Below are 14,896 nucleotides of genomic sequence, written 5' to 3'. Positions count from 1 at the left end.
GCTGCTGGGTCCTCCTAATACGTGCATCCTCTGGGCTCTGGGGGTGCGTCCTCCCCTCTGCTTTCCTTGCCTGAGTATGCCGGGAGTGGTGGTACACCTGCCAGGCTGAGATGGCTTCCGGATTTTGCCTTCCGGTTTTGAGAACTTGGTTTTTGTTTTTGATTTTTGTTTTCCTTATCCTCAAATGTTTAAAGGTCACCTAGGAAAATGGATTGAGTCATCTTGGATAGTTCACAGCGATAGTTTTCAAGAAGGGTGATGATGGAGAAGGACCTTCTGTAAGGAAGCCTTTTCAAGCTCTCTACTTTGTAAGCTTTCTCCCACCTGGGCCCCTTTCCCAAGGTTCTGGGAACTTCAGGAAACCTTGCTAAGAACAAGGCTGGTGTGAAAAGTCTGAGAAAGCCACGTTGCCTGTTGTGAACCAGCAGTTTAGTCTGATAGTTCTCAACTCTGGCTGCTCGTTTCTAAGATGTGCCGTCACCTAGGCCTCGGCCTCAGAGACTTTGATCTAATTGGCCTGGGGAGCGTCCTGAATATCAGTCCTGTTCAAATGTTCTCAAATCATTCTACTCTAGGGCTGCCGTGAGAACCCATGATTTACATCTATGCTCTAGGGACCCGTTACTAACTGCTTCCTATTGAGAAAGCTCCTTTTCATCTGCAATTTATTGAAAAATCGTTGGATGGCTTTTTCTTTTACCAGTTTTCTTCTCTTACTTAGAACTTCCCCTGAAGAGTCGGAGTGTTAAAGCTTTTTACAGATATTTTAAAAACGAAAGCTTTGGAAAAAATACATGTTTTCTAATTTTAGCGCATGCACACATTTGTGGAAGTTGCAGATACTTGTGCTACTGCTCTTTATATAGCAGCTGCCCTGGCCTGCCCTCCCCGCCACAGAACATAAGAGTGTCCTCATGGCCACCCCTCTGAGGTCTCTGTTTCCCTCTCGTTTTCTCTCATTTTTAGTCCCAGCTACTATGGTTCATTAATTTAAAAATTTTGAGCCATAGACATTTTCCAGCTTTCTCGGAATTGTTAATTCCGTTAATACTGTTGATTCTTTGTCATTTCATTTGCACTCAAGTCAGCCAGTCTAGCTTGTTTATGGGCTTACTTAAAATAATAATAATAATAATTGAAACAAAACTCAAATTGCTTTGACTTTGAAGTTGTCAAAGAATAAATTCTTCCTCAGACTTTTGAGTGTGGTAGCTCCTGTAGAATCTGATACCTAAGATCAATTGTGTAAAATAGTCATTTTTGTTGGTATGAGAATTGAGAAGTTGAAGTGGAGCATTAATTCTGAATTTTATGAGCATTCCTACTTATCCTCAGTCGGATTTTTAAAGAGTCCCAGGCTCTCCTGTTTCAGATGCCAGGTGCATCGTTTTCTGCCTACCATAAACCACCAACATATTTTCTTTGATACCCCCTTAGTGTGAACATTGTTTTGAAGTCAACTGAGTTGGGAAAGTTGTCTAATACTTCGAAAAAGAGTATTGATTTTTGGGGGAATTTTAGGAATGGCTTAGATCTTTATGGAAGCCACTTTATTTTTCACATGTATTAGCATACAGATACACACCTGCCCACAATAGCAGTCTAGGTATTCACTTGTTTTATTACTGACAGTTTTAAGTTTGATTTGGGGCCGGGTGGAAAGAATGGAAAAATGATCATTACCTAAAAAACACCTCTTTTATTTCTTGATGAAAGAAAGATGTAGCCTATGAGTGTTATCTCCCTTTTATACCTGGTTCCTCCATTTTCCTGTGTATTTTTGAGGCACATCTTCATGAAAGGACCCCTTTTTGAGCGACCTCTGTGTGTATTCTGTATTTTTATGATATAGTCAGGCTACGATCCTTCAGGACTTCTCAAAAAGCCCAACTCTTTGTGGAAAGTGGGGAGGAAGGACTACAGATTTGGACAGTGAAAAACTTAAATCTCAAATTTTGAGAAAGATGCATCTGTGTTTTTCTTTCCTACATCTGTCTTTGGGTTAAATGTAGAACAAGAAGAAAAAGGGTGCATTACTCACGGCTTAGGTGACCTGTCAGGGTATCTGTGACCTTCTGTGGGAAGCGTCCACCGTAAGCATCTGATGACATCGCAGTGCTGCTGCAACCGTGCACCTTCATCCAGGGCGTCAACTTGGTAGTCACTCTCCTCTGGTCACTGCTGGTCAGTTGACAGTACAGTGGGGTTTGAGGGGTGGAGTAGAGGCACTTACTGGCTATCACTGTCGTATCCAAAGTTATGATATGATAGAGCCCAGAGATCGGGCTGCTATCTTTCTTTTGTAGCAGCATCAGAGAAACGTCATCCTCTGAGTTGGGGTAAGGGGTGCGGGGAGGAGAGAAAAGAAAAGAAAAAAGAAAAGAAAGTTAATGCATTTATTCCTTATGAACTTGAAGAAAACAACAACAGCAACGATACCTTACAAACCCCTCCTTTCTGTACTGATTTTGAAACAGGACCAGCGAATGACATTTTCTTCCTCTTTTTTCCCTACACCTGGCTTTCTTATCTTAGGGCTTTTGAAGAGTTCCTGGAGCCAGGGAGGCTTACCATCTAGGCCTTGTTTTGGGATTCACGGTAGACAAATCAAATAGAAAAGCCTTACATTCTAGTCCTACAGAAAGTTTCACAACTGACTTTCTCCAGCAAATGGAATCTTGGCAGGCTTACAGTTTTTCACCATAACCTCTTTCGATAGGTTATAGGCGTGGGGACTGAGGGAAGGTCATTGGGGACCAACTCTGCGAAGGGCCCAAACAGCTTGACTTCCTTCTTGCTGTGCCTTTAGGCCTATTGAAGAGCTCGGCGCCCAGTCCACCAGCCCGATGTCCATCGGAGATGGTTAGAGGCCCACCCAGACGTTGATACTGTGTGAACTAGTACAAAAGAGACACAATCAAAACAAGTTCCTGACTTGTTCAGGAAGGACAGTAAAAAGAGGCACTGGATATTTATTTAGCTTAAGACACATGTATGGCTCGGGAGGCGCATTGTGTTTTTATTCTGTGGACGCACCAAAGAGCCCTTCTTGGAAACAGTCAGGGGGAATTCAAATAGGCAGAAATCCTCTGGTCAGCACAAACTTCAAGCTAGCAATTCTCAAGGCGGCATAAAGCTGTTTTTTAGTGTCAGCTACGGTCAGGAGTGTGTGTTGTGGCATCTGGAAGAGGAATTCGGGCAGTTAGCTAATTGCACGCTTGAAAATGACAAGCCACTTGAAAATCAAAAGTCTGACTCCAATCCAAAAAGAAATTGGTGTAGCTTTGAACTCCACAGTTGTTATTTTGTACTGAATTTCAAGCACTTCCTATTAAACATGGAAAATTTGCCTTTTTTCCTAACCTTATCCTGAGTATTTTGCTATTCTTAGCCCATGCTTTGAAGTGTTCTTGATTTAAAAGATGGCGAGAATGGGTTATATCAGTTATATTAATTCAATAAACAGCCTTGGTTTGTTGTGTAAATATTTTCCATCAATACTCTGCAGTAGTGCTTGTGGTACATTCTGAGATTTCTAATCAGAGGCCGTAAGTCAAGAAATAGTCTATTGACAGCAATCTCGGAGGTTTTAGGAATTCTTAACGTTTTATGACAGTCAACTTGGGGTATTTTCCCTACATTTCCTTTATACAAAAAAATCTGGAGAAATTTTCATAAACTGTTCCACAAGTGAAAAGACAAGACGTCCTGACTTAAAATGACCTCTCCTTAAAAAAAATTAAGTATTTAATTTCTTCTACGTGATGAGAAGAGAGAGTATCATTTCATTATGTACTAAATAGAAGGTCAAAAATCAGCTATATCACAGAGAACTCAGGTTGGTAGAAGAGGGCATTGTTTGAATTATTTGAGAGGCAAGCTTTTCTTTCTATCATTTCCTTGGTTCAGGGTTGACCAGGGAGAGGTGGGAATGGAAAGTTGGGATGTGGTCTTCAAGGAGACTTTTTCAGAGTCTGTGTAGATTTAGGGTTTGATGCTTGACTAATGGTCCATCTAAATAGGACGCTTGAAATCAACCACTTGACTACTGAGTGTGGATTTAACATTGCATGTGTGCTTTTCCTTACTGATTTTAGGAAGATAAATTGTTCAGATTATAGAGAAGACTTTCTGGTTCTTGATTCGATTTGAACAATAGCTGAAATTCAGGGCTTTTGTACCTTAGTCTGTTTGCTATTTTTCCTAGGGTCTCTGTGCAAGTCAGCCACGCTCCTGGGATCACATTTCTTCTGTGTTTCTTTCTAGATGAACTAGCTCTTGAACCTAGAAAGAAAGACTTTTGTTTCCTGGGGTGGAAGGCAGGGAGGGGAGGTAGACATGAGGATCTGCCCAAATGAGAGACGAATCAGCTGGAGATGACTGTAAGCCAACTTCATTTCAGAGAAGGAGCTAGAGGGGGCAGTGAGGAGGAATGCCCTAGGACACATAGCCCGGGTTTCCCGACCTCGGCACTAGTGACATTTTGGATTGGATCATTCTTTATCCTTGGGTGTCCTGTGCATTATGGGATGCTTAGCAGCATCCTTGGCCTCTACCTATTAGTACCAATAACCGCCCCCCCCCCACCAGCTGCATCACCCAGAAGTGCCTCCAGACATGGCCGAATGTACCCTGGAGGGCAAAACCACCTGCAGTTGAGAACCACCAACAGAGCCTTTTAGAATCTCAGGATACAGGTGCACGTGGCGTCATCAGTGGGAGCTACAATGTCTCATTCATTTCACTCAGGCACATCTTCCCATGTCAACCCAGCTGTGACAGTTGATAAGTCCTCTTTCTAATTCGCTCTTATTTTTATCCTCAGTTGAGATGAAACGTTCTCTCTTAGGTTGGCTGGGCTGTGAGGTCACTAGGGTCCTAGATCTGCCCTCAGTTCCAGGTTGAAACTTCTGTCCTCACATCTACCTGTACCCTGTCTCACGTCCCCTGGCTTCTACCCACAGCACTGCCTGGAGTCGACGGGTAGGCTGCTTTAAGTTGTTCTGCTTCAAAGGCTTCCTTTTTTTTTTTTTTTTCATTTCGTGTTGTTTTAAACCATAGTTTTTCCAAGCATCTCAGCTGTTTCACTCTCTGGTTCTGTATCTGGCCCTCCCCTCAACTGTTAGCCTCTGTGGGTGGAACAGAGCTCATGGCACACATACTAGGTCTCATTTTCTCAAAATGATCCATTAGCACAAATCCCAGCCGCCCAATAATCAGTCACTTTTTGGTTCCTTCAACGCCAGGCAAACTTCCTTTCCATTCATGTATGATTTTATGGCCCAGGGCAGAAGAGTCTGTAGGTTGCCTTGCAAATCATACTTTTCAAAATCATTCTTTTCTCCATTCTGTAACCTGGGATTCCAACTCCAAATAACTGCTTCTTTTCTTTTTTTTTCCATTTTAAGGCCGCGGGTGGATAAAGGGGTGGGTCAAGAACAGGGGTGAGGGGTTGGTGTCTTCATACTGCAGTTTTATTACTATTGCCTCCAGTATCAAATGTGATTAAAATGTCTGTGTGTACACACAGCTGAATGAATGGGAACCACTTGACAGTAGTGTATGACCACCAAGTATTGGTATTTCTAAGAAGATAACTGCTAAGTCCTTGGCTGCGTGTTCTTTCTCTTTCCTCAGCCAAGAGGTCGTAAACCAGCAGCGTGACCTTAGACATTTTACGTGTGTATTGCTTCTCTCTCAAGCAGGTTCAGCAGGGAGTAGATAAAAGCAAATTTTACAAGCAAGGGGTCAGAGGCAAAGAGAACGAGGTACTGAAGATAGGAGATAATGAATGTAATATAAGAAATACCTGCCAATTTCTTTGCAAGTGGGGGTGGATTAAACGCTGTTTTGAAGACATGTATTTGATATATAATAAAAGTTGGTTTTTATGTCATTGGTAAAGTGTCATAAAGAAAGTAAACACACACACACACACACACTCTCTCTCTCTCTCTCTCTCTCTTATTCTTCCCATTAAGGTACACCCAGAGTGATTTAAAACATAATTGGTAAGACTAACCAAAGAGGAAAGTCAAGACGGGAGATTTATGTTTTCAGTACATTTTTTTTTTTTTTTTTTTTTTTTTTGCGGTACGCGGGCCTCTCACTGTTGTGGCCTCTCCCGTGGCGGAGCACAGGCTCCGGACGCGCAGGCTCAGTGGCCATGGCTCACGGGCCCAGCCACTCCACGGCATGTGGGATCTTCCTGGACCGGGGCACGAACCCATGTCCCCTGCATCGGCAGGCAGACCCTCAACCACTGCGCCACCAGGGAAGCCCTTCAGTACATTTTTAAAGGTGGTTCTGTTTAGTCTTCTACATACAGGTTCTGAAATCCTAGTCTAGTGAAACTACAGATGGTTTCTAGATTTTAATGTGTTCTTCTTTTTTTCTTTAAGCTTGAAGAAGAATTCCAAAGAAAGGCCAACATATCCAGAGCTTATGGTGAGTATTGTTAGTGGTGTAAATATGTCCAGACTAATAGCGAGTACAGGGAAAATGACTGACACCTAAATTATAATCAAACAGCTGTATTGGAAGTGCTGATTCACTGAGACATTGGTAAGTGAGGTTAAACTAAGAAAAAAAGAGCTGAGGCTTTTGTGTGCCCTATACTCGTCCTTAGTATAACCGGGCTGTGTCACCAGTCTTAGCAATTTTTTACATGATAATAAAACCTGTCATCTATAGACCAAATTATGTCTGTGAAATTTATATTTTCAAATTTTACAGACATTAGGAGTCACCAAGGAACACAAAATGAAGGAAACCATAATTTAAAGGATTTCAATAATGAGAGAAACTTAAGTGCTACATGACTGATTAACTTTTGATAAAATATTTAGGATTCGTTGGATGAACCTCTTTTTGGTGGGAGTTTAGGGAGGAAAGAATCACTTTGTTTTCTCCTGGTTTCACTTTAGTGGAAAAAAGTAAGACAAAGCCTTATTAATTTGAATTATCCTACCTCAGCATTCACAGTTTATTATTTGCGCTATCTGTAAAAAAGGTGAAAATAAGACCTCAGGGTTGTTGTTTTTAAATAGTTTCTTTTAAATCATGGAGACTGCAATTCTAAGCTAGTTACAGATGATTCTTTAATACACATAGTAGGGACCTATACTTGGCATTCTTATCTATGAATATGTTGAATGCGGGAGAGCCTATTTACTGATTTGTGTTAATCCCTCCCTCGATGTGTTTCAATTATTAAGGTTTTTTTTTTTGTTTGTTTGTTTGTTTTTTTGCGGTACGCGGGCCTCTCATTGTTGTGGCCTCTCCTGTTGCGGAGCACAGGCTCTGGACGCGCAGGCTCAGCGGCCATGGCTCACGGGCCCAGCTGCTCCGCGGCATGTGGGATCTTCCCGGACCGGGGCACGAACCCGTGTCCCCTGCATCGGCAGGCGGACTCTCAACCACTGCGCCACCAGGGAAGTCCAATTATTAAGATTTTAATTTTAGCAAGGAAAGGAAGAATTCTGTTCGTGCACAATTGCAAAAGACATAAGAGCAAACCTTAGCACCATTTCTAACTGGAGCGTAGTTATTCAGCAGGCGTTAAATGCTTGCTCCCATCCCATCCCACCCACAAGCAGCGCTCAATCTTCAGGACCAACTCCGGGCAGGTGACAGAAGTACAGGTTCCTGATGTCTCTTAACAAATGAGGTGGTGAAGTGGCTCCAGCCTGGAAAAGTACAGCTTGTTACCTATTTGTATGTCTTCTTTGGAAAGATGTCTAGTCAGGTCCTTTGTCCATTTTTAAATTGGATTATTTGGGGTTTTTCTGCTATTGAGTTGTATGAGTTCTTCTTTTTTTTTTTTTTTGCTGCACCATGCAGCATGCCAGGTTCTTAGTTCTCTGACCAGGGATGGAACCCGCACCCCCTGCAGTGGAAGTGGGGAGTCTTAACCACTGGACCACCAGGGAAGTCCCCCTTTTTCTTTTCTTTTTTTTTTGAGTCCCTTATATATTTTGGATAATAACCCCTTATCAGAGATATGGTTTGCAAATATTTTCTCCCATTCCACAGATTGCCTTTTCATTCTGTTGTTTCTTTGCCGTGCAGAAGCATTTTAGTTTGATGTAGTCCCACTTGTTGATTTTTTCCAACAAGTACCTGGAAAGGTATCACTCACTAGTCATCAGGGAAATACACATCAAAACCGCAGTCAGATATCACCTCACACCTGTTAGAGTGGTGTGAAAGATAAGAGATGAAGACTGGTGAAGATGCAGAGAAAACGGAGTCCTTGTACAAGATTGGTGGGAATGTAAACTGGTACAGCCAGTATAGAAAACAGTTACGGAGGTTCCTCACAGAATTAAAGACAGAACTATCTTATGATTAACAATTCCACTTCTGGGCATATATCTGAAGGAAATGAAATCACTATCTTGAAGAGATATCTGCACCCCCATGTTCATTGCAGCAGTATTTATAACAGCCAAGACGTGGAAACAATCTAAATGCCCAATGATGGATGAATAAAGAAAAAAAAAAATATATATATATATACACACACACACAATGGAATATTATTCAAGCATTAAAAAAGGAAATCCTGCCATTTACAACAACACGGGTGAAGCCTAAGGACATTATTCTAAGTGAAATAAGTCAGACAGAAAAAAACAAATACTGTATGATCTAACTTAAATGTGGAATCTTAAAAAAATTGAACTTAAAGAAACAGTAGATTGGTGGTTGTCAGGGGTGGGTGGGTTGGGGGACTGGATAAAGGTGGTTAAAGAATACAGATTTCTGGGGCTTCCCTGGTGGTGCAGTGCTTGAGAGTCTGCCTGCCGATGCAAGGGACGTGGGTTCGTGCCCCGGTCTGGGAAGATCCCACATGCCGCGGAGCGGCTGGGCCCGTGCGCCATGGCCGCTGAGCCTGCACATCCGGAGCCTGTGCTCCGCAACGGGAGAGGCCACAACAGTGAGAGGCCCGTGTACAGCAAAAGAAAAAAAGGCTACAGATTTCTATTTACAAGATGAATAAGTTCTGGGGGTAGAATATATAGCATGGGGACTAGAGTTGACAACACTGTATTTATTATATATATTCGAAAGTTGCCAGGAAAGTAGAAAGCATATCTGGTTAGTCACAGCTTATCACGTGGATTTTTAGTTCTGTTGGTTAAGCTTGGATTTAAGTCTGAACCATGCATCGACTGGGCGACTGTGAAAGAATTCTGGGAAGAGTCTGACAAGAGACAAGGCATCCTTCTTGGGCTTCTTTGTCCTCTTTAAAAAGGCAGCCCCTGGGACTCAGCATTCAACTAAGCTTTATTCAACTAATACCCGCAATTGAGGCAGAAAAGGAGATGAGTAATGCTTGAAAAAATCTTAGCATACTGCATGTTTGGGTTAAATACTTCCTCTCTGATTATGTTTATAATAGCCAGTCAGGGGCCTTTTCAACCCTGGCTACTCTTTTTTGGTATTCTTCTGCAACCCCCAGAGTATTTTAAAATTAATTTCACATAAAGGGCAATAGGCACAGAGCGATTCCTGTGGGGTCCTATGGAGCCTGTACTCCTATTTTAAAGTTGCCTTGTTTGTCAGTCTTTTTAGATAAAAGAATATTTTCTGTATATGTCTGGCGATTTAAAATACATGACATTTTTTTCCCCCTTCCAAGTGACTTCTTATCAGAGGTTTCAATGGAACACCCTTGAGAAAAAATGCTGAGTCCTAGCTTAATATCCATTGGTAGCTGATGCTGAATTCTACTTTTCCCATTTATTCTAACACTATGGTCTATTATGGTCTACATATTAATGTTGTAAGATCATGTGGGTCTCCCCTCCCCCACTCCCCGCCTTTTATGGCATTCATCTTTGTGGTCCTGAAAATGGACTTGCCTTTTAAGGCCATAACTGCTCCTTGCTTTTCTGTGGAATTGAGGTTTTTCAATGGAAAATCTGAGTCCAAACTCTTTGACTGTAGCTTTGGGAAAACACATGCTGAGAGGCTATCGTTTAGGTTGTGGGAGTTGGTGAAGAGGTAGAAAGGAAAAAAAAAAAAAACTCCTTTTTTCCAGGTGAAGAACAGTATAATTAAGGCCCCAACCCAGACATGTACCTCTTATAGAAATTCCATATATTTTGCTCCCTGTTTGGATTGAGGAGTGGACATGCTTTAAGATCATTTCATTTGCTTATTCTCTCAAATGTCCATGGGGGAACATGACTCAGTAGGAATTGTTCTTCTGGGGTAGGGGACCAGCCAGTGTTTTTGTCAAGGATTAGACAGTAAATATTTTAGGCTTTGTGGGCTGTCACAACAACTTGACTCTGTTGTTTCAGTGTGAGAGCTGCCATATTCAATAGGTAAACAAAGGGGTGTGGCTGCGTTCCAATAAAACTTTATTTCAGAAATAGGCAGTGAGCTAGACATGGCCGCTGGTCCATCAATTGTTGACCCCTGTCCTAGATGATAACCACCAGAAGTGAAAACCAGGTGACTGCCCAGTGAGGTGGTTATGTTCTCTGAATGTCCTGGGAAGTCCTAGATTGAATCACAGTGTTAAACGAGTACGACCAAACACAGAGAAAACCATCGTCTTGAGGGACGAGGTGTCTGCAGGGGATCTGGAGACCCTTGGTGATGGGAGCGATGCTCCCGGCAGTATGTTCAAGTCCTCCCTTCCTGTACCTGGCCCCTCTTTGGAGAACCTCAGCCTGGGCCTATGGTCTGGGGATGATTCCACGGTGCCCCTTCGCTGTCTCCTGGTTGCTGTCCTTGCTATTCTTAGCTGATTGCTTATAGAAGGGACTGGTTCCCTCCCAACCTTTTACAGCCTCAAAACCCACACAAGAAGACGAGCCACACTTTCCATTTTCGCTTGCCCGCCAGCTTTCCCCTGCCCCTGCCCTCTGGCTCTCACAGCATTTTCCCAGCCTGAGAATAAACTGAAAGATGCCTGAGGATTTTTTTACTTTTTAAGGCTCCAGGTCAGGTTATTGAATTCAATCACAGACCCGGGCTATGGACACTGAGCTAATAACCACCAGCAGAACCAGAGGTAGGACAGGACTGGCAGGCATTGAAAGCAGCCGCTGAGACAATCCCAGGCATGACGTGTCCTGTTTTGATAGTAAAAAGCTTTAAAGGACATAAAATGATCTCTAAGTGTCAAGATGATGTGGGAAAGCTAATAAGCATGATGGTAAAACACTTGGTAAGTGTGCTGTGTAAGTGGTTAGTAATCAAAAGTAATGCTTCTATTTATTTATCCAAGGAGCTCAAGAGGAAGGGCCCAGCACCTAGAGCTTCAGTTAATACCATGGATATGAAACTCTGGAGCAGCACCCAACCTGTATCTTCAGATGGGCAAAGGCAGAAAAACCTCTTTTTTTTATTCAGTCACGATACTTAATGGTGACCACCAACCTTCTTTGGGGCTTTATTTCTTTGTTCCTTTCCCATTTGCATTGTTTTCTAAAACTTCCATGGGTGGACATTCAGTTTCCCACAGGGCTGACTCATCCAGCCCTCTGCTGTCAGGTTTAAAACAAACATAATTAGAAAACCTACAGCTAGGCAACATGAAGGTTGTAAACTAAAATCCTCAAAGTCAGGGGAAACCGAGTGAGTCATCTAAATGTCTGCGTGCAAAAATACTCATATTTAGCTATTCAAGTAGTCCTTGAGAACAATACCCCCAGACAATCAGGGAGAGGGCCCTCCGAGCTCGGGGGCATGTGGCACTAGGTTCTACCTGAAGGAATTGTCCTTTTTGGTTTGTTCGGTTTGTTCTGTTTCCACTGGGAGAACTGTGGATCATGAGCTGATGTATCTACTTCTAACTAGAGGTGTAAGGTTCCAGTGTGACAGCCAGGCACTTCCTGTAACAAAATTGAGCAATTTGGGGAGGACTGCCCTGCTGCAGAGCAAATGGCTTCGTTTCCTTCAGAATTGTTTTGAAATGTGTGGCTTCCTGTGTTGGACCGTGCTTATTCCCCCAGCAAACAACAAGACTTGATGTCAAGTTTACTTAATTGGAGCTGCAGTTTTTTGCTTTTCAGTTTTTTTTTTTTTTTTGGTACGCAGGCCTCTTACTGTTATGGCCTCTCCTGTTGCGGAGCACAGGCTCCGGACGCGCAGGCTCAGCGGCCATGGCTTACGGGCCCAGCCGCTCCGTGGCATGTGGGATCTTACCGGACCGGGGCACGAACCTGTGTCCCCTGCATCGGCAGGCAGACTCTCAACCACTGCGCCACCAGTGAAGCCCTGCTTTTCAGTTTTTAAATTCCAAGTTGAACTTTCTCTGCCCATACCTCGAGTTGGGCAGCCTACATTATTTTCCAAATGGATCAAATCATCATGGAGAGACATATGTATCACTTGTAGATGTGGCTTAAAAAGTAGCACTGTTAACTGTTTCAGTCCAAACCAGCTCGCCTGGTATTTTAAAAATGGGTTTCTCACTCTGCCACCCACTTCTTGAGAACTGAATGTACATAAGCCTCTGAAATGTCTAATTATTTTACTGCTGTATCTGTCTAAAAATTACTTTGTAAGGGACAGGGTTATTTGTAACTCGGAGCCTTGGACCATCTTTGCTCTTCCTTGTATTTTACCCGGGATGGATGTATATGGCTAGTTACATGTGTATATTTTAAAGCAGTGGATACACTGTCATGGAAATATATACCAAAATGGGAGGAGGAGCAGCTAAGCAATATCTTTAAAAAGTTTGCATAGGGGACGGTGGGATGAATTGGGAGATTAGGTTTGACATAAATACACTACCGTGTGTAAAATACATAGCTAGTGGGAAGCTGCGGTAGAGCACAGGGAGCTCAGCTCGCTGCTCTGTGGTGACCTAGAAGGGTGGGATTGGGAGGGGGGAGGTCCAAGAGGGAGGGGATATATGTATACACAGAGCTGATTCACTTCATTGTACAACAGAAACTAACACAACATTGTAAAGCAATTATACTCCAATTAAAAAAAAAGTTTGCATCACTAAATGTGTACTTGGTTTGGGAGGGGGTAGGAAGAGTCCAGTTTAGCCCTGATAGGGGTACTTAACTTGTTGACTAACCAGATCTGTTAATTTGGTGATCTCATGCACTGTCAGTGACAGGTATTAATATCAGGTATTTTTCTTTTCTCTACCAGCAACATCCATTTTTCACCCTACACGAATCCAAAGCGACAGACGTGGCATCTTTTGTAAAATCGATTCTTGGAGACTAAAAACAATGGACTCCATCAGTTGACCCTCCTGTGGATTGGTGGGTTTAACAGGGTGAAGCAAGTTCACTAAAGCGCCAATAGAAACTCATCTTTGAGATAATTTAACCCTGCCTCTCAGAAGGTTTTTTTTCTCCCCATTTCCTTTTTTTTCCCCCCTCCAAAGGGGGCCTTGGAATCTATAGTATAGAATGAACTGTCTAGATGGAAGAAATATGATAAAGGCTTAGGACTTAAAAAGGTGATTAAATATTTAATGATGTATCATATGAGTCCTTAGGCTTTTCAGACTTCTCTTGTTCTTTACAAAATGAATGCATTGGCCCTGGTAAAAAGGTGCTACAGTGGTGATGAAATTGTAAGTAGATCTGTGGTTTGTCCCACTTATTATTTTAATATTTATGTTTAAGCGCTTGGTTGAAAAGATTCCATTTTATGCAAGGAGGGAGAGACAAAAGACAAGATTGGGTTGGCAGTATTTATAGGCTTTTTCATTTTTTAAGTTCAGTCGTGTCTGTGGTCCAGAAGAAGTTATTTAGTGTGCATCTTTAAGAGTATTATAAAAGTATCCACCAGGAGCTCTTGTGAAGTATCTGTCCCAGCTGTTGTGGCTGCTGCCTTGTTCCTAAATTTCTGCTCCATCCTGGGTAATAACCACATATTCTGGTGAAGTGGCAAGGTATCCTGGTCATACTCTTTTCCCAACTTTGGAAAACATAAAATCACTTTTATCACAGCTCAAAGAGTCACAGATTTGGTTCTCTTGACATTTGTGTTACACTTTTAATGGAATGTGATTTGTGATGTGATTTTCTATCATCTGTCTATCCTTCTACGCGTGTGCACGCATGCGTGTTTGTGTTTGATGTCACAAATTCTGCCAAATGGCTCTTATAAATAACGTCTAATGTCTATAAATAACATCTAAGGAGGACGTTTGTCAGTCCTACGGGGAAATAAGTCAAACCACACAGAGAATCAGTGCCTTCCTCTGCTTTTCCCCCTCCTACAATGTATAAGCCCCAAGGATTGCCTTTACTGTACTCTTGCTTTTTTTTTTTTGGTTTTGCTTTCTGTTCAATGAAGAAGCCTTACTATAAATGCAAGGGCTGCAGTAGAAGAAAATTAAAGGCAGTGAGTCATTCTCTGATAAGGTGAGAAGATAATGGGAAGGGATGAATGAATTCCTGGAAGTAGAGGCCACATTTCCACAGGCTGAGTTCAAGGCACGTCCTTCTTCAGCAGTGGATTGCTCCACGGTGGGAGGCCAGCTCCATGGTGGTTTCCTAACAGGTTGACGAAGCAACAAAAGCTCTTTCTCATGGCCAGATACACCCATGGGTTCTCTGATTTAGGGCTTGAGGTTCCTCAAAGGTCAAAGAGTGAAGTGGCCCACAGGGAAAATACAACTGATAACCACCAGGAAGCATTGCTTTTGGACACTGTGTTAATACAAAGCTACTCTTGCAGCACAAGGGCAGAGGATTTTTATTAAAAGAAAAAAGAACACACTCTGTTCCTTTCTTTGCCTCCAGTTCACAAATATGGGGAGAAGACTGCTCCCTTGAATACTCCGCTTTTTTCCCTTTTAGATTTTGAAGTGCAATCATATCTTTTTCTCTCTTTGCATGTTTCCCTTGTTCTTGGCATCCAGCTCATGCCCAGAGAGGGTATGGCTCATCCATAC

General features: G+C 42.5%; 1 protein-coding gene across 1 annotated transcript in view; it reads left to right on the top strand.

The window, feature by feature from the left end:
• MAP2K6 (mitogen-activated protein kinase kinase 6) overlaps positions 1 to 13,212 on the top strand; it is a gene marked incomplete at its 3' end in the record, with an annotated part of 35,709 nt that extends 22,497 nt beyond the window's left edge. Inside the window, exons 10-11 of the mRNA XM_079725748.1 lie at positions 6,402 to 6,447; positions 13,135 to 13,212. Of these exons, the coding sequence (XP_079581874.1) occupies positions 6,402 to 6,447; positions 13,135 to 13,212 (124 nt within the window). The remainder of the gene's footprint in view (positions 1 to 6,401; positions 6,448 to 13,134) is intronic.
• Positions 13,213 to 14,896: the final 1,684 nt, after the last annotated feature.

This window comes from Hyperoodon ampullatus (genome assembly GCF_949752795.1).
Source record: "Hyperoodon ampullatus genome assembly, chromosome: 19".
In the NCBI taxonomy this organism is placed as follows: domain Eukaryota; kingdom Metazoa; phylum Chordata; class Mammalia; order Artiodactyla; family Ziphiidae; genus Hyperoodon; species Hyperoodon ampullatus.
The sequence above is the reverse complement of the archived record's forward strand: the minus strand, read 5'-3'. Positions and strand labels throughout refer to the sequence as shown.